Here is a 20358-nt window from a genome sequence, read left to right as displayed (position 1 = left end):
AGCACTGGGAATGTTCATCTGAAACCCTAGGGAGTCGATGCCGGTCAGTGAAGACAACAGTGAACTAGATGGATTCAATATTAGGCAGTTTTCTACGTTCCAACTGGCCACAACATGTGCATGTTACCCCTACAATGTTGAATGCAAAGCAGGTATGCAAGGTCCCTTTCCAACATAACCAGTCACCTAAAATGCTTCATGTTAGGAATTAACCAATTTAAAATGAGGTACCCTCTCTCTAGCTACCAGGTAGATTTAGTAGTCTCTGTTAATGATTGCATTTTTCTGCTACTGCATTTCTACAATAAACGGAACAAGTAGTCTCTCTCTTTCCTCTCTGTCTTTGATTTTCTATCCCAATGCCACCCCCCTCCTTCCCAGTCAAACACTTAGGATTTTGTATCCACTGAGCATACTCAGTCCTGGTTTTTTGTTTAGTTCTCTAAGATTTTGACTCCTGCCAAAGATCTTTTGGTCTGTTGAAAACCTCAGGGTTTCCCTGAACATGCCAATACCCCCTTTTTGCGTGTAGGTGGTGCCGTTTTGGATACATAAGGATAGGCACTTGTGAGAATGAATTTGCTATTAGTATAGATGCTAAACAAAGGCAATTAAATAAAGAATTCATTGGAAGCACTAATTTATGCACCATAAGGAAGCCAATGATTGATTTAAGCAATAAAAATATGATTCTGTAATTGTATAATTTAAAGAGGTATCTTTTAAAACCCTGTTTGATACCACAAATTAGGTAATTTTAATTGCCACTTCCCATGGTTCCTTTTCACTTGATAAGCAGAGTAGGGAGATCAGAATGTAGCAGACTTCCAGGGAATCCAAAAATTTGTGATTACCATTGAATGTCTTCAGAATTCTCCCAACTGTTCTACTATTCACTAACAATGGCTGTACTCGGGTGCCATACTAAAATATGGTTTAGTGTGGAGTGGGCAAACTGTTTTTCTATTAAAGGCCACATTCCACTGAGGGTGATTTCTTAAGAGCCTATATGTGGATAGTGGGCAGGGCCAATTGTGGGCAACCCTTTTCTCTTTTCTCCTTCTTTTTCTGCTGTCCCTTTTCAGCAGGCTGCCAGAGGAGAGACGGATTGCTCTTGCCACAGGGCTGATTGCTTGCATGGTCTATCCCCTACTCTTCCATTATTCCATCTGTTCCTCCCACCATGAAATTAGGCAAAAATTTGCATTAAATTAGGTCAAAGGGTGCCCATCCCTGGTTCAACAAGACATGAGTGAATCTAGCTGCTCCAGGCTCACTCACTCCTTGCACAAAGCTGGGAGGAGACATTTGGGAGCTTTCATTTCTTGTTTGGATTAACTGAGCATGCTGTGTCCTGTGACTATAATTTCAGAAGTCATGTTTTGAAGTTACCATGTACTGTACCAGGTTTAGTTTCAAATCAGTCTGGACAATGTAAGAAGCCCTGGTTAAGCAAAAGCAAAACATGAAAGCTTCCAAGCTCCTCCTCCTACTGTGTGGGAAGATTGAGGGAGGGAGGTATGAGGTCAGGAGGAGGCAAGATCCATTAATGTCTTGCCATTGTTTAGTAACATTAGTATGACGTCTGAACTCAGCCATTGTTTTCTGGCCATAGAGGTCTTTTCACTGATTCTCTACAATGGGTGGAAATTCAAACTGCTGAACAGTATCTAAGCTAAGAAAGGGAATTTTCAGTTACTTGTATGGTGCATTCAGTGCATTAATGCGGAGCGGAACTATTAACTTGTAAATCATACATTGGCCCACTCTACAGAAAGTTCCACTAATGTAGAATTTGTGATGGCATTACATAATAACAAATGATAAATACTTTGAAAATTATAAAATTGCTGTATAATTGTTAGGTATTATTTACTCTTGCTGTGGTGGTGATTAAGTAGCCTTTTCACAATGTCCTGCTTTCCAAAATGCAATAGTACTGCGCAACAAACAAAGACAGTCACATAGCTAATTTCTTTGGGACTGAAAGTACAGTTCTTCTATATGTATGTAAAACAAAATTAGGTTGTATATAAAACAAAATAAATAAAAACCAAACATATTATTGGATTTTCTGGTTCACTTTCTATATTATACCTAAATTCATCTTATTGAAGAACTTACCAATTTTGCCTCTGACTGCACAGGTTGAGGAGATGAAGGTCCTGGAATTCCTGGGATACTAGGCACCATGGTGACAGGTCTAACAAGCTGTTCAATATAATCAAGAATTAATACACAACTAAAAGCACATTCTACTTTATAACAGCTAGGGTGCCTGTCTTTTCCACTAAAAGATTGCTCATTGAGCTATTTTAGTGCCAACTTTTTGAGGCCATTGTCTGAGATTGTGTGTAGTTCACAAGGAGGGTCTTCTCGGTGGTGGCTCAACTGTGGATACCCTGTGGATATTTGTCAGGAGCCAACACTACTACCATCCAGGCGCCAAATTAAGAAGGCTCTTATTCATCTAGGTGAGCTCCCGTTGCTCAGTCCCTGCTCCTGCCAACCTAGCAGTTCGAAAGCACATCAAAGTGCAAGTACATAAATAGGTACCGCTCCGGCGGGAAGGTAAACGGCGTTTCTGTGCGCTGCTCTGGTTCGCCATGACCTTAGTCATGACCTGGAAACTGTACGCCAGCTCCCTCGGCCAATAAAGTGAGATGAGCGCCGCAACCCCAGAGTCGATCACGACTGGACCTAACGACTGGACCCTTTGCCTTTAACACCCCATCAAAAATCATTTTAAAAAAAATATTATATAAAAATAATATTGACGGTTGTTGCAAGTCCTCTGCTGTGGCTACCCAAGGCCCTGCTAAACACACACACACACACACACACGTTTTTTAAAGGTTTCTTTTTTAACTTCAGAATATGCTTCCACAGGTTCCCTACTGTAATACCACATTTCCTGGTCACCCCTATTTCTCTTTTTTCTGCAATGACAATTTTTGTGACACCCTGAATTTAATAATGCATAATTAATGATTAAAAACGACTGAAAATAGCTGAGGGGAAAGATTTTTGGAAGGTAGCCATGGGAACCACAGTTTTCACCACATCCACTTTTATAGTTCAACCACATCACTTTGACATGCAGTCCCAGGAACAGTGAAGTTCAGTTTCCTATGCTCTCAATTGTTTACTCTCCTGGGAATGTGCCTGGGATTGGCTTCAGTCCCCCAACGGTCAGCATGCTGTGGACCTCTGACCACCTGCCATCCTCCCGACTGGCTTCTACCACTCATTATCTTCTGGATCAAGTGGTACTAGAGTCACAGCTGTTTCCAAGAATTAGCATTTGAGGACTGGGACTTTTCAAAAGTGTGGGAGAACGTGTGTATGCCGTATAGACACATACTTACTGGAACTGCTGTTGGGACATGCACGTTAGAATTTGTGATTGCGGCAGGAATAGCGACAGGCATGGTTTGTCCATTAGGAAGATGCAACAGCAGTGGGAAGGGACCTGGCACCGGTCTAAGAAAACAAATGGAAAAAGAAAAACACTTATGGGACAAAGTACATTGCATGTTATGGGACGCAGGTGGCGCTGTGGGTTAAAGCCTCAGCGCCTAGGACTTGCCGATCGAAAGGTCGGCGGTTCGAATCCCTGCGGCGGGGTGCGCTCCCACTGCTCGGTCCCAGCGCCTGCCAACCTAGCAGTTCGAAAGCACCTCCGGGTGCAAGTAGATAAATAGGGACCGCTTACCAGCGGGAAGGTAAACGGCGTTTCCGTGTGCGGCTCTGGCTCGCCAGAGCAGCGATGTCACGCTGGCCACGTGACCCGGAAGTGTCTCCGGACAGCGCTGGCCCCTGGCCTCTTAACTTTACATTGCTCTTACCTTACATTGCATGTTTCATTCATCTTTGGCAGTATGTATATTATTGACATGCCTATTTAAAGGCGGGATCCATAGATAGAGGAGACTGCATTTCTGTTTGCCTGACAGAACCATCACTGCCTCCTTCCCCTGCCCCCCAAACAATGTTCTGGGGGCTCTTCCTGACTACAGAGAGAGGATATGGAAGAGGTGCATGGGAATCCCTGTTGCACTAGCAGGAGTCTTGCACTGGCTTCTGCTAGAGGAACAGGTTAGTTGAATCTGGCCCAAATTTTGGAACCAGACTTGCCTTACGTTGGACCAAGAACCGGAAGCTTCTGCTGAAGGAAGGGGGCAGGTGGTTTTCATTAAGTCACCCTTCCCGTGGCAATCCAAGCATCATCTCCCATACTGTTTCAGAGGGAGAAAGAGATATTGTCAAAAATCATATCCCCACCTCCAGTTGAAGCTTTTCATGAGTAGAGATCAACTCACAGGAACTCAAGATCCAAGTCAGAGAGATTATGACTTATCGAAGACCAAGACTGTTGCCAGGTCCCCAATATTGTTCCATATATATATATATATATATATATATATATATATATATATATATGTCAAACTTGGAATTAGCTTTTTAAAAGACAGCCCTTCTAGCCATTAAAACCTTATGAGGTATAATCTTTAAATAAGATCAATCTAAAAAAGGATTAGGATAAATGAAGAGATAATATTTAAGAACCACAAACACACCTTATAAAGATATTTCACTAGTTGTAAATATATAGAAAACTTACACTATTGGCCTGTTGGAGGAGGGAGCCTGGGTTATGACAGTGCTGGAAGTCGGTGAAGGTATGGCTTGCTGAATAATGACACTTGAGTCAGAACTTGCAAGCAACACATTAGGAACCTGTAGAGAAGCTGGACGAACAATTGTGGACGTAGGCTGGGCAGTCTGCTGCAGTGACACTTCCTACAGGAAACAGGAAACCATTTATTAACATTAGTTTTACCATTCAGTTTTTCCTCTATGGATAATAGAAACATCCACTTGTATCTGTATTGGATTTGATATTGTTTTTTATATATGCAATTGCTTTATTTTATATGCAGCAAGCAATTGTTTATGTCATGTTTCTGTTGTATTGTGAAATTGCTTCATAGAAAGCAATTCATAAATAAGGAAATCTATGTAGATGTGGCTGCCAAGTGCAGGAGTTCCTCAATTTAGCCTCCCCTAACATGGGTGCATTCACATCAGCCTCTGTAGCTGTATCAATGTGCAATACTGGCATTGACTTTCCATGTGGATCTCTAGACTGTAATCTCCTTGAGATCATGGCAGGGACAACTGCTTGGGAGCAAGTTGTGTATGCTTTAGAAATGTTCGCAATAATACTGTACTTTAATAATAATTCAGAACAACAAACTTTGCCCTTTAGATGACCAGACATAGAGGCTTTAGTAAACTGCATGAGTTGGGACTCTCTTGTGTTCAGACTATTGAAGTGCTGTAATTAATAACACAGGTGGAGAGGGGGACACAGGATGAGCAAAAATGTTTGAAGCTCTTAAGTTTCTTGAACTTACTGGTACAGACCACGCTTCTAAATCATGAGAAATTACTACCTTTTCGTCACTTGTAGTGGACTCTGGATGAGGTAAAGGACTATCCTGGTGAGTTGTCTCAACAACAGAAGGCTCTTCAATCTTATTTCGTATAATTGGTGTTGCGAGAGGCGATAAATCTAGAGGCATCTAGAAGAATTATCAGGTAGATGCATTTTAAAATCTGAGCAGGACTCTCTTCAAAGAGTAGGCAATTTACAGTGATGCTAATATCCTGGCCAGCATTATTGTCATCTCTTTTTAGACAGTGTTGGCAGTAATAGCTAATGAAAGGAAATTACATTCTGCCACACTTTCCCTCGTTAAAAAAATATTACTCACGTTACAAGCAAGAGGAGTTCATCCCTGGCAAACAACACAAAGCAGATGCCAGTTAGGACACTTTTTATACTTTTATTTACTTTTTCAAGCAAAGTAGCAATATATGACAGTAAGTATTTTGGTGTCATTTGGAATTATTCCTAGCACCCCAGCTATGAGAGTACAGTCTAGTCTGCACATCATATTAAACCATAGTTTAACCATAGTGCCTGCTTTCCTCCTCCTGTCTTCCACCAGCTGGGAGGAAACATTGGCTTAGCATTATGTGTAAAGGTGTGTACTTAGTTTAGAGCCTGTGTTTGTAGAAATAAACCATGAGCGCTGGTCCACACACAATACTAATCCAGTACTGTGGTTTGTTGCCTCCCACCTGGGAAAGTCATAAACAGGAAAAGAGCAAAGATGGCACAATTGAGAAGCATGCATTCGCATGACACTTGTTCACATTATAGAGTTGTGGTTTTTTTATGTGATTGACTTGTCAGGACAGATTGACAGAAAGGTTACTTCACAGAATACTTGCTCCAAGTGTGGTTTCTATATATTTCTAAATTATAAGGATTAACAAGAATGACACTTTTTCTACCGGTGCAAGAGTCCTAGTGGTGAAGGGAACCCAAACAATTGGTAGTCTACACAGTGATTTAGCTCTGATCATCTTTATAAACATACTTTTTTAATATCATCTTCAGAAGCTTTTTTGAATTCATTTTCAAAAGGACTTGCAAGCTCATTGAATAAACCAACTTCTTCACAATTCTTCAGGAATCGAGTTGGCGTTGGAGTCTGATCTAAAATTTAAAAATAGATATATATGATTTTCCCAATTATATATTGGCTTTTATACATATTTTCAAATTGATGTCAATTTTTATGTTTCAGGCACTCTAAAATTTGCAACTGATCCTGACCAGGAGTGCAGTATAATTAAAGGTTTCATATTAATGTATCCTTTAATGAAAAACAATGCTGCCTTTTTGCCAAATCTTTCCTTTTAAAACCAGTACTGTATCACCAATATACACAACACAATCAGAAGGCGAAACAAGGCAAATTCTATGTGTGCTTGGTTTGCAAAAGTCTTAGAAACCTTACAAACTGGTCAACAAGAAATCACATATTTTAAGAGAGAGATATTCCTTGAATTTTTGTTGCTGCTGTGGCTGAATGTATGTTTTTCCTGTTCTTAATCAGGCTGCCTGTGGACAACCGGGGGGGGGGGGAGAGTATGATAATGCATTGAAAAGTCTAGATTAAGGTGTTTTAAAATGGCATAAAGCTGTGCCTGCCTCCCTGAATATACAGAAGAAATCGGGGAACAATTTAAATCGGTAGCATTTAAGCTTGAAAATTATCTCTTAATCTTTAGTTTATGAATAAAACAGCTGGAGCTAAAAAAAAAATTACGGTAAGCATAAGGATTACTTTAACTTTAAAAACAAAACAAAACAATATTGCACATTGGCTGCAATTCTTCACCCATTTGCCAAGGAATAATTTCCATTCATCCAAACAGCACTTATTCCAAAGCAAGCGAGAAGATGATTGCAACCAGAGCAAAACATTCTAATGAGAATGAACTTTAATTTCAACCATAATTGTTTAACTAATAGACAATAAAATACTATCCCAACAGACAATAAACTTGCATTGTGGGGTTAACAAAGGAATAATAGTGATCACTACATAATGGCTGAAATTTAAAGATAAAGGGGGAAAATACTGAGGAAATCATGGCATTCTATTGCTTGTGCTTTATTTAACATCTAAAGATTAAAGATGTGTACAGAAATCAAGACACTTATTATTCACAGAGTAGTGACCTGATACTTTTCATATAGTACTTACATTGCCTGCAAAGGATCAATACTACACACAACTCCACTGTAGCCAATACAGTAGAAAAGTGTGCGATGTACTTTATTGCAATTCACAGTATCTGCCTATCAGGTGTTGGCTTTCATGAAAAATCAATGCCTTGGGTCCAGAGAAGAGCAAGAAGAATTCTATGTGTCTAGTAACAAGGGAGAATTGGCAAAACTTGTATAGAGCCTTGTGTGAGTACATGTGTCCTTCTGCTCATGCAAGGCACTTTTGGATGTAACCCATTACTAAACTGGTAATTACTTCTGGTGAAGAACCATCATTTCAGGAAAAAGTAGTGGGTAAATGTTATTAGCATGCACTTTTGAGAGGCTAATCCTTAAAATGTAATTCCCTAGAGTCAAGCAAGGGTTGCTTTCAGACCCTCCTCTTCATTCTTTATGTTTAACAAACATTGTCTTTATTTGCTATCCAGCCAGAATTTTTTAAAAGAGGGGGTGGAGATGAAAAGATCACCATAGAGGAAGGAACTGCAAAAGAAATTAAAAGATCAGAACGTATATACTTTGACCAACTGCTTTTGAGATCAAAAATATTTTATGCTATAGCTAAATTTATACAGAGAAGCAAAATGACCAATAAATATTTATCCAATAAACATTTACAAATATATGACATTGATTTAACTAGGATGGTGCATGTAAGTGTTTTCTATCATCAGTGCCTTACTCTAATTGCCAGGTATGATTTGCTGTGACAACCCTTACAAATAGAATTTCAGTTTAATTGGACTGCTCATTATTTAATAGTAAAAGCCAGAAGATTAATTTTATAAAAGTAAAGTAAAGGACAACACAGTTTACAAATTCATTTCATAAGGAATCTTTTGATGTTGCTTCTGATGAGCCTAGAGATTTCGAGTCATATACAGAAAATACACAAAATGTGTGCACATTCCAAAAGAAAGATGGATTAATAGAAACATATACTAACCAGCTACAATGACACTGTCATTACGAGCTGGACCAAATTTCAGTGTCATCTCATGTTTATGTTTATGGACAGCCAAATGATCCTCGTTGGTAAAACGCTGTGGCAAAAAGTTTTAAAATATAGTTATAAATTTTAATTTCAACTAAAGTGATAACAACATGGAAAATCATTTTCATAACAAGTTAAAAGCCATTAGCAAGACGTTAACAGCTGATTTTTTTTTTTAAAAGAAAGTCTGGATGGTACAGTAGGAAAATGATAAAAGTAAGCTTCATTGGACAAAAAGGTTGTGTTTCTTAAAAAAATAATCTGCAAGATATCCTCAACATATAAATAGCACCAGCATAAATACTAAGAGGTCCATACCAACTTTTGACAAAGGTTTCACTCCACCTATAACCTTGTTTTGATGAGCAGCTGAATAATAATATCAAGATTGTAGTTGCTCAGGCAGACTCACAATAGGATTGTCTGTATAAAAAGTGACTCAATTAATGGCAGAACATTATTCAAGGAAATGCCAGAGAGGGGGGAATATGCATTTGCTTGAAAAAAGCCTATTTTTGTACTTGGCAAAGCTTAACAGACACTTTGGGGTTTCTTTAGTGCAGCTTCTGAGAAACAAACTTTAAAAAAAATTAAGTGTAAATGCACACCCCGCTGGAAGCTGGAGATTATACATAATACAGCAGTGCTGCCATTGTATTTTTCAGAATATAAAATTGCTCTTTCCCAAAAATGAATGCTGAGGGGGGGGGGGGGGGGAGAGAAAGAAATAGCCTGCAAGACTCAAACAAAGAAGAAAACACGCAAAAATAACTGCTGATCATTTCTGAATGTTTTTTTCCTGACATACCTACTCTTTTCTCACACTTGTTAATAGTCCAGTATATAGAATGATTTACAAAGGTGAAACTAGTGTCCCCAATTTTTAAAATATTGAATATTAATTGCTCCTCAGCTACTGCATTACAATGTATTGGCTAAGGCTCCATCAGTATAGCTGGCCATGAGTGTTGCTGAACTTCACCCTATACGATTTTCACGAACTGGCTAATTTGTTTTAAATCTAGCACTGACCAGAATTATTCTTGCAATGGACTTGACTTTGCATGGCCAGAAAGCTTTCTCTGCTGTCAAACGGCTTAATGCAGACCACAAGTACAACAGCCCTATTGGCTGTGATTGTCTATTTTGCATGTCACATTAAACCATAGTTTAAAAACAAACTGATGTGTGCTACTCTCCTGCTCCTGCTGCCACTGTGGATGAAACAAGCCAGAGCCTGGCTTGTCATGTTGTCCCAATCTGAGCTTGTGGTTTGTTTCCTTCACACAAACTGCAAGTGGTAAACCACTGCGATACAGTTTTATGATGCATACATATTTTAACAAATAAATAAACAGGAAAAAACCATGGTTACTGCTCGTGGTAGCCAGCTGAGCAGCACAACAATAGTTTACTCTCTCTCTCTCTTTGTGTAACATTGATATTTAATTACATCAGTTTTAAACACGGAACTCAGGGAAAACACATTGCAGAAATGCTACTACAAACAGCCTTAAGAACCATGCTGATGTTGTTCTAAAGTGACCTCAGGGCTGAGAGAGAAGTTTCAAATGCAGAAAGAAGTAGCTGAATCAGTCTAAAGGTCAAGAAGTGGCTTTTTTTTCAAAATCAAAGAAACTGCTTTTAATTTGCTGTTGAAGCTGATTATACCCAAAATAGATTCTACCACTGCAACAGCCATTCCACTACAAGGAACACTGACCATGCAACATGAGCTCCCACTAGGATGCAGTAAAAAGTTTGTATGCACTGGGCTCATCTGCATGTCCTCAAAACTTGGTTTTAACTTGCCTGTTCCTGCCTTTTTGGGGCATGAACCACATGATGTTCCCCCTCTCTTGTTCACATTTTGGGTGTCCTGCAGCAAAAACTTGCTTTCCCCCCCATCCGAGAGTATCACAAAGTTTTTCATCATATGCCAATATAATATGCCCATGAAGCGGCATATACCGTTTCTTGCCGTCTCTCGGATTTCCTTGCTGTGCCCACAACCACGTCACATAGACTTTGCCCCTCCCTGTCTCGTTTTTCTTCTGCTTCTGCCCATTTCCAGGTGCCACTTTCTATCCTTTCCAGGTGGATTTACCTGGGAGGGAGCTCCTTTGCACTCAATATGAGGAGGAGAGCTTGACTGCGTTGTTAGCACACCAAACCCAAAGCCCTATCCTCACTCCCTACTTCTCCAACTTGCAAGAGCTCTCCTGCTCCCTCCTTGCTTCGAAGTGTGTCAAATGGAACTTACTCCCAGGAAAATGGGGCATAGCAAGGGGAGCAAAAACTGGACTGCAACAATAATCCACCATCTCCTCTCAACTCTCTTATGGCTCTTCTTGGCAAACAAACTTGCAGGAGAGTAGTGCAGCCACCCACAAAAACCCCTTTCCCCAAAGCTATTTGTGGGCAAACACACATCTACTTAGTACTAAGTCCTACTGAATTCGGTGGGGCCTATTTCCATGTAAGTGATGCTCGGATCTCAGCTTTCGCAAGGGAGTGAAAGCTGGATTGGAGCACTGAACTTACAGTCATACCTCGGGTTGCAAACGTGATCCGTGCGGGAGGCACGTTCGCAACCTGCAGCATTTGCAGCCTGAAGCGCCGCGTCTGATGCGATTCAGCACTTCTGCGCATGACATCATTTTGTGCTTTTGCGCATGCGCCGAAACCCGGAAGTAACCCCTCCCGGTACTGCCGGGTTTGGCGCGCAACCCGCACTGTTCATAACCCGAGGTATGACTGTATTTTCTCTCTTTCTCTCCCCTACTCCTGGCTTTGGGCTGGAACAAACCACACATCTTTCTCCACCTCCCTTACATCCTTTTCACAAGAATTTAGGATGTATTTATCTGGGAGTCTGTCCCATTGAATTCAATGGGTTGTATTTCTGAATAGACACATGTGGGATTGCACTGTAAAAAACTCAAAATTCTGTCCTTGTCATGCCCCATCAAAGCCTCACGAAGGGAAAGTTCAGAAGCAGATGAAACATCCATCACAGCTGCTCTGGGAAAGACAAGGCTTCATACTGTATAAGTGCTGATAGTAGGGTGAGGTAGAGATGTGCATCACTGAAATGCATTGCTAACAATGTTTAGTCAGAGTGCAGCAGTAATCAAACGATGTTATGGAAATACTGAAGAAGAAAATGTAGGGTGCATGTTTCTCCCTAATTTCTGCTGCAAACAGTGACAGAAAGGAGTGTCCTCAACTTTATATGTTAATGACAAGGGTTCTGGGGGTGGGGTTTTCAACATGAAAGTAGATCTGAGAAACAAATGAGCAGAATGCATGGCCCTCATACAGGGAAAAGTGAAATCAGTTTATAAACAGCAGTGGTATAGAACCACAGAGGCTATGATGCACAAACAATGCACAAAACGGATTTGGAAAACATGGGGTTTTCAAAGGCTGTGTAGAAGAGCCCATACAGAACAGGAATAAAGGGGAGGTGAAATCCCCTTACAGAAATGAAGATAACAGTCCAGTATGATAAAATACCAACAAGCCTTTTCATATAATTAAAGAGAGCTCAATAAATCACTCGGTAACCTTGAGGATCTTGGTAATTCTTCAATTATTCGATTTTTCTTTGAAATACCATAGCCAAGCTGTATTTTCTGTCATCTACAAAAAACATTTAGCAATTCTAAAAGTTGCTGACATCATATACAAGTGGTCATCCCCTCTTCATCCAACCCTCTGCACACTGATCCCTCCTTGAATCAAGAGCTCTCATGAAAGTAGCTATTAATGTGTGGTGTTCGAAGCTATGCAGCTTTCATTGCTGGATTGGGGTGTGGTGTTCAGTATAGTCAGTAACACTGCCACACAATGCTCATTTGGAGGCTGTGGTGACAGAGTTCTCTGCTGCCTTTCCCAAATAAGCAACGCTGGCTTTCAGAGCTTACAGTGCCATCCATTTAAACAAGTAGTTGAACATGTGCAGCAAAGAAGCATGCAGAGTTTGACTGTTACAGATCTTTAGGCAATGAGTAAAAATGTTCTTAGGACTCAAACTGAAATGTAAAGTGATATAACAAATGTTTCTCTGTTAACTAACACAGATAGTTTTAACATGTATTACCTGTCCACATCCAGGGGCAGTACATAAAAAGGGTTTGTCATCACTCATATTCCACAGGTCCTTGTATTACCTACATTGAAATAACAAACATATCCAGTGAGTCAGGGCAATTGCTCTAAGTCAACAAACTAACATTCTCCACAAATGCAAGAAGAAAGTCGGTGTGTATTGGTATTTCCCCCCTCTTTATGACCAAGTCTCAAAAGCAGCAGTATTTCAACAAACACTTTAACAGTTTTTAAGGTAGGCTTCCAAAATCATGTGAGGAACACCATGAAAGGCAAATAGTTTATGGTATTTTTGTCTCGCAGATGTGAAACCGAATCTGACACATTCCTCTGCATGGCAAGCTGGGAAACATTTCTGCAAAATATAAGATATCCAACTGTGGTGGCCCACTCGCACAAATGAGACTTCTCCTGCTCTCTACAGCCCCCACCATCCCTCCAAATCTGCTATGGAGGGTTGGGAAACATCTGGAAAAGGTGGGAGAAGGAAGACAGGAAGGGAAACTCCCATTGTGTCTGCTGGCACAATGTTGGAACTTGCTCACAGAAGCTGTGTTGTAAAACAAAATATAAATGTATTAAAACATGCACATATATATATACCTGGCAGATTTCACATGTAAGCCAAATTTCATAAGGTAAACGATTTATTATAGCCTCCTTTTCATGACAGTGGTTCTGCAAATCAAGAAGGGAAAGTCAATTATTAAATTATCTCTTTTTTTACCATATCTTAAATGGTTGGAGTGGATGCACCCGATTTCCATGGGAATGGTCTATTCTGCTTCAGTGCCTGTACCTTAACTCTGGAATCAAACATTCTCTAATAAAAAGACTGTCCTTACTGAATTTATTTCCCCAACAACATTATGAGGTAGATTAGACTAGAGGTGGGTTCATGAAATAATTCTGCCCCAGTAAATACTCTTGACAATCCCTGGGGTATGATGGATATGGGCAAACATGATGAACTAGATGAATGTGGATATGGAAAGCAGTAAATTCTATTATCATGATGGCACTTCCTCCAGCTTGCAGTCATAGAACCTTTGATGGCAAAATCCATAAAAGCCTTGTTTACACATTATGCTTGCCCATGTAAACATGAACCTGAAGAAAGTCAAACCTACTCATAGGGAATAAAATATATACTCTGGACTTATCCTTAAAGATAATTATAAGTCTCAGCAAGCTTCCTATTTGAACTATCCCATCTCATCTCCTATCCCGACACTCTCCAGAGCAGGGGTCAGTAAACTTTTCCGCTAGCGGGCTGGATCACCCATGCGCAGGAACGCGCGCACTGGTACGCATGCGCACACCGCTCTTTTCCCGCTGGCTTTCGGAGCCATGGCGGGGGAGCAGTTGTTATCTGCAGCTTCCAATTGGCTGCAGGAGCTTCCTGCAGCCAATAGGAAGCCGTGGCTGCATCCTGGAAGTCAGTCCCTGCACAAGCTAAACTGGTGCACCGCGCTGGTTTAGCTCCGCATGGGGACTGACCGAGCGGATGCCAAGGGCTGGGGACCAGTTTAACAACCCCCTTGGGCCGTATGTGACCTGCGGACCGTAGTTTGCCGACCCCGATTCAGAGTATCACTCTGTTCCTAAGAAATTAAGATGTTATCCACTTCTATCCCTTGCAGATAAGTTATACAATGCCAGTATTTATCTGGATTTGACATATAAAATGCATGAAGCCAACGGTTCTTGATACAATAAGCAATATTATTCATTTGTAGAATTATATATTTGTAGAAGCACTGAAAAGTTGTTCTTTTCAGATGAACCAAAACAGAGAAGGGAGATAGGTAAGATCTGTCTCAAGTTACAGTACACGTGGCGGCAGCAGCAGGCTAGCATGTCTAAGTCTGTTTTGCTTATTTAAGTAGTGAGCCCAACTGGCAGAAAAAGGAGGGAAAGGAAGGTAAGCAGCTGGGTAGTATGTAGTTCTCACCTACATACTTCAATATACTCTTAAATATGGACTTGATGAATAGTTGGGAGATAAATGGCTTAAACATCCAGATCTGCCAATGTCACGGGCAATTTGAACCTTGGTATAATGATAAAAAGAAGTTTATAAAGGTGACCAAGACAACAAGGAAGCCAAGCCAAAAAAGCTTTATAGTAATCCCTTTTTATAACCAGAACAAAAACCTATTTTTATCCTGGTTATATAATGCATTAAAATTTTCATCAGTATTTAAGCTCTAACAAACTTGAGTTTTTAATACAGCAGCCACACTTTTTCCCTTGACTGTATTAAGCCTTCATTGGGGAGGAGGACTGAGCAGTGTAAGGAAAGGCCTAGTATTCTAATGAATTATGGGCGTTGCTCACCAGTGACTCCCAAGACTACCCTAGCCATCAGGGGAAGGGGGGGAGCTGTGCCATTTTGCTAGCAGCATTCCCTCCTTCCCCCTTTGCTTTGACAGCTGGGGGAGACTTGGGAGTGGTGGGCGGGTGGTGCACCGCATATCCGCCATGGGTGGCTCGCACCGCCCCCGGCTGCAGGGAGCGTGCGCCGCTCTGTGCACCGGAGCAGCTATCCTGTGCCTGGGAGGGCACCCTCTGTGCCCCTCAGGAGTGCACCTGCCCTGGGCAGTGCGGGCATATGTTCCGCAGCCACCTCCACTCGTGCATCAGAACCACTTTCCTTTCTTTCCACTTCAGTTCAACACACTCTCCCAAATTCTATTTTCCTTCTACCAACAGGATTGTTCAACGGATCTATAGTCTGCTGTTAATAGGAGCTCTTTCATTTGCAGAAGTCATACTCAGGATACAAATAATAATAATAATAATTTATTATTTATACCCCGCCCATCTGGCTGAGTTTCCCCAGCCACTCTGGGCAGCTCCCAATCGAGTGTTAAAAACAATACAGCATTAAATATTAAAAACTTCCCTATTCAGATGTCTTTTAAAGATAGGATAGCTGCTTATTTCCTTCACATCTGAAGGGAGGGTGTTCCACAGGGTGGGTGCCACTACAGAGAAGGCCCTCTGTCTGGTTCCCTGTAACCTCGCTTCTCGCAATGAGGGAACCGCCAGAAAGCCATTGGCGCTGGATCTCAGTTAACGGGCTGAACAATGGGGGTGGAGACGCTCCTTCAGGTATACAGGACTGAGGCTGTTTAAAGGTCAGCACCAACACTATCTGTGACTTTGGTTAACCAATGCAGCATCAACTGTATTGCTTTCAATGGGCAGAATTCACCTAACCTAAAAGTCCTGTCAGCAGAAGCCCTAAACTAGGATTTCCTCTTGCTGATGAGGCCTCCCCCAAAGTGTGTTCCCTGCAATTGGCTTGGGGCAGATTAGGAGACCTCCTGTAACAGTTTGCAGTGGGAGGGTAGGGGGATCATTCTGCCTTGCAAACTGAAATGCTTGCGCTGATGGAACGTTCAACATAGTGTGATAGAGAAATCCGCCTGTATCTAGAATGTATAACTTGCTGTTAAAATGGAATACACAAGACGAAATGGTTAAATCGGCTATGATAAAGTGGGCACAGGACATTGGGCATAACATTATGTTTTAGGACTGGGAAAGGTTGTGGACCACTGGGCTGAACTTCACCGCATGTAATGCTCTGAAGGAAAATGTAATGAAAATGATATATAGGTGGTACATGACCCCAGTTAAACTTGCCAAAATATACCATTCGTCTGATAATAAATGTTGGAAATGTAAAGAAAATGAAGGAACATTCTTTCATCTCTGGTGGACTTGCCCTAAAGTGAAGGCCTTCTGGGAAATGATATATAATGAGTTGAAAAAGGTATTTAAGTATACCTTCACTAAGAAACCAGAGGCCTTCCTTCTGGGTATTGTCGGCCAGAAGGTGTTAAAGAAGGACCGAACATTTTTTTTGTATGCAACAACGGCAGCAAGGATACTCATCGCTAAGAACTGGAAAACGCAAGATCTACCCACACTGGAAGAGTGGCAGATGCAGCTGATGGACTATATGCAACTGGCCGAGATGACTGGCAGAATCCGAGACCTGGGAGAAGAGAGGATTGAGGAAGACTGGAAGAAATTTAAGACGTATTTACAAAAACATTGTAATTTGGTTGAATGTTAAGAAGGATGCTAGATTATAAATAATTGGCCACCACTAAATTAGATTTGAATTTGATGATAAGTGAGATTAAAGAAAACATAAACCTTTTGGAGAATTGCTAGATTGTATTTAAATGAGTGGATATAAGATTGTAAACAAGTTGATAATTTGCTTGGAAAAACTTTTTAACAATGTAAGTGGGAGCGGGAGACGTGAGGGAGTCCAAAGAAGTGATGAAACCACGTTTTGATATAAGTAATGTTGTTTATTATTTGTGCATTTGTATCAAAAAACTTTAATAAATATTTATTTTAAAAAAAAGAGAAATCCGCCTGAAGATAGAACAAGCTGCCTTAGTAATCCATGCCTGCTATTGAAAAAGCCAATGTCCAAAGTCTAAAACGTGCCATGAAATCCCCAAAGGCATAAGCACAGTAAAAGTGATTTTTAAAAACTATTTTAAGAAGAAATATTGATCTATAAAGAAACTGTTAGTTACTTTCTAACAAAGAACAATTAGAGGCTCTCCAGCAAAATGGCAAGTTCTATTCCAGCGCTGGTGAAAGCCAATTGCTACATAATATTATAAATCCTGATATTAAGGCAATTTGAGAGTGGGTTAGTAACTGTTGTTCTCATGTTACATCTCATTCAGGAGTTCTTAAATCCCCCCCACGACAAGTGTTCTTAAAGAAGATAAAGGAACAAGAACAAAAAGTATAGCCCCTTCCACACGTAAAATGACTAGCTATCCAGTTTGCACATCATATTAAACCATAATTTAATGCTAATGAACAACATATTACTGCACAGTGCTCAAAAGTCCTCACTTCACTTCTCTACTCTAGGAGAGAAGCAAACCTGAGGATGGCTTAGAATGAAATGCCAAGAAGCAAACTATAAGCTAGCTAGTACAATCGAACAACTCATTCTTTCACATCACTGGATAGTGCCCCTGAGCCAAGCAATAGCACACTGACCACCATAAATGCAAACACAAAGGCACTGCAAAAGAAACCTTTTCAAAGCAGAGGTAGGCGATATTTTAGTAGCCAAGGAGAAGATAACAGGAGCAGAATCCATGCATAGCCTGCTCTTGTAATTTCTTTCTTTCTAATGGGTTTTATTAAAGATTTTCCATTGCATGAAGGGCAAATAATGGCACCTCAAGACCAGATGGTATTTTATGGTATTACTAAAGAAAAGAAAAAAGTGGTGTTATGAGCCATTAAACCTCAAAAATACACTTTCCCCAACAGATTTCAACAATGCTGGCCACTAGTATACAAATTATTCAGATACTCTGAAAGGAGGGTAATTTCTGTATTTATAAATCACTGCTTCTTCAACAAACACACTATATATTTATATCCACTTCTGGTAAGATACTTTGAGAAATACATCTGTTATTAAATTTCGCTTTCAGTTTAAGTGCATTCCTAAAGATACTACTAAAGAAATGTAATAATTAAGAGAAGCCATTCTGAACAGTTTCTTCCTACTACACAAGGAGTGCATATGAAAGTATTTTCATCTACAGATACACTAGAATATTGACAATAACTGGGGAATTGCAAACTCCAATAGGTCAGTGGTTTTCAAATTTTCTACCTTCAGGGACTTTTTCCTATATCAACTTGTCTAACTAGGGAACCTCTGGACATTTCTGAAAATCCTAGGGCTCTTGGGCCTTGCTGTCACCCCATCTGAAAGAACCGTACACCCTAAAACACAGACAACATTCTCTTGGGGTTAGGCACTGCAAGAGATGTATGAGTAGTGGCTGCCAAGCCACCTTTCAGCAAACCTTTTTTGCCTTTAGCATTCTTCGCATTCACAAACTGCTAATAAGCTCTTTAAGCCTCAGGTTCTCCCAGAACATAGTTTGAAAATCAATGAAGTGGATTATCACATAATCTTTAAGCAAAACTCAGCAACTGTTATAAACTTTAGCTTTATATCTTAACATACAATTTTCCAAGTATCAATACTTTTGTTAATACCGGCTTCCCCACCTTTGTGTGCTAGATATTTTGAGTATACAACTCTCATCACCCCCAGCCACCATAACCAACAGTCAAGGATTATAGAAACTGTAATCTAGAAACTTCTAGAGGGCACCAGGTTGGGGACTAACTGTTTTCACAAGGAAGCCAGGTTGGTCTACTGCAGCAAAAACAAAGAGTACTGTGTCACCCAGAAGACTTAAACAAATTTTATGGTATATGCTTTAATGGGATAGAGTCCACTTCTTCTGATGCATGAAGTACAGTACTGTCCTGATTATTTATTTTATGCACACCCACATGTACATTTGAGGGTGTGACTGAATTGTAAACAGTAAGGAAAACGGGAAAGCAAAGGCAGAAATAATTATGCTATTAACAGTGACCATTCACAAAGCAGTGTTGATGATAACACAAACACTGCTGTGGCATTGATAAGTTAATCAATAGGTGTAATAAAAACCTGCCACCCTAATTCATGCTACAAGTGAAAGAACTGAACCTCCTGATAAAATCTGGCAGACTGTCACTTGGTTCAGCAACAGTCATTCCCCCATCCTCCTCCCAAATGACTGGGAGGATTTCAGAAGCCCTTGCTTCTACTTTTGATTAATTGAGGTTTGCCACGTCATCTGCACCAACAATGTGTGCAAGTTACTCTAGTGTCTTATGTGACCACAGTTATAACAACTTCAGGTGTTATTGTGCTACATGCATTTGATAAAGTACAGTGGTACCTCGGGTTACAGACGCTTCAGGTTACAGACTCCGCTAACCCAGAAATAGTACCTCGGGTTAAGAACTTTGCTTCAGGATGAGAACAGAAATTGCGTGGTGGCGGTGCAGCAGCAGCAGGAGGCCCCATTAGCTAAAGTGGTACCTCAGGTTAAGAACCGACCTCCAGAACGAAATAAGTTCTTAACCCAAGGTACCACTGTATTCAATTAGTTACAAAACTGCTTGCCATGATAAACTGCTTGTTTCTGGCAGGGTTTCTAAAACCTTTTAAGCCAAGACATCCCTCTAAACTTCTCTTGCTACTTCAATGAACATACCCAGCACCAAGTATTTGTTCCCATATAAACACACAAGGAGAAATTTTCCTTAATTATGTGATATGCAAACCTGCTGCTGCGCAAAAGTACCTGCTTCCTGAAACATGTTGTCCCCATCAGCCCAACCATCTCATGCAAGGCTGTCTTGCCTCTTCCCTGGAGACATCAGTGAATATAATTTCAGAATTCTGCTAGGATGTATTAATCTGCTTGGCTCAGGATCCTCTGCTTCTCTGAAACTTTAAACACATCCGCACTCTTCTGTGTCAACAATCCCAGTTTGAGAATCTACTGATTCTCTTGATTTACAGAATTATCTATATCTACAGAATGCATCTTGGCCACCCAATCAGAATGATCAGCATGCTCCATAACGTAACAATCACCTTACACTTTAGAGAACACTAAATAATTGTGTATGTGTTCTGTGTGTTCGTTCCATAGTTAGTTTATGCTGCTACTAAAAAAAG

The 20358-nt window shown here is 40.5% G+C and overlaps 1 protein-coding gene across 4 annotated transcripts in view; it reads right to left on the bottom strand.

Annotated features, from left to right (window-relative positions):
* Positions 1-20358, bottom strand: part of ATF2 (activating transcription factor 2) — a 39225-nt gene that overhangs the window by 17803 nt on the left and 1064 nt on the right. For 2 of the 4 annotated variants that reach the window (XM_083710715.1, XM_083710716.1), the window contains exons 2-9: positions 13362-13436; positions 12751-12820; positions 8598-8694; positions 6453-6571; positions 5460-5588; positions 4625-4803; positions 3369-3483; positions 2125-2211 (exon numbers count right to left, since the gene is read on the bottom strand). In XM_083710715.1, the coding sequence (XP_083566841.1) occupies positions 2125-2211; positions 3369-3483; positions 4625-4803; positions 5460-5588; positions 6453-6571; positions 8598-8694; positions 12751-12798 (774 nt within the window). In that variant the 5' untranslated portion in view covers positions 12799-12820; positions 13362-13436. The remainder of the gene's footprint in view (positions 1-2124; positions 2212-3368; positions 3484-4624; positions 4804-5459; positions 5589-6452; positions 6572-8597; positions 8695-12750; positions 12821-13361; positions 13437-20358) is intronic. The other 2 variants (XM_083710717.1, XM_083710718.1) reach the window with 1 other exon arrangement.

The sequence above is a fragment of the Podarcis gaigeae genome, assembly GCF_964106915.1.
Source record: "Podarcis gaigeae genome assembly, chromosome: 1".
In the NCBI taxonomy this organism is placed as follows: Eukaryota; Metazoa; Chordata; class Lepidosauria; order Squamata; family Lacertidae; genus Podarcis; species Podarcis gaigeae.
The sequence above is the reverse complement of the archived record's forward strand: the minus strand, read 5'-3'. Positions and strand labels throughout refer to the sequence as shown.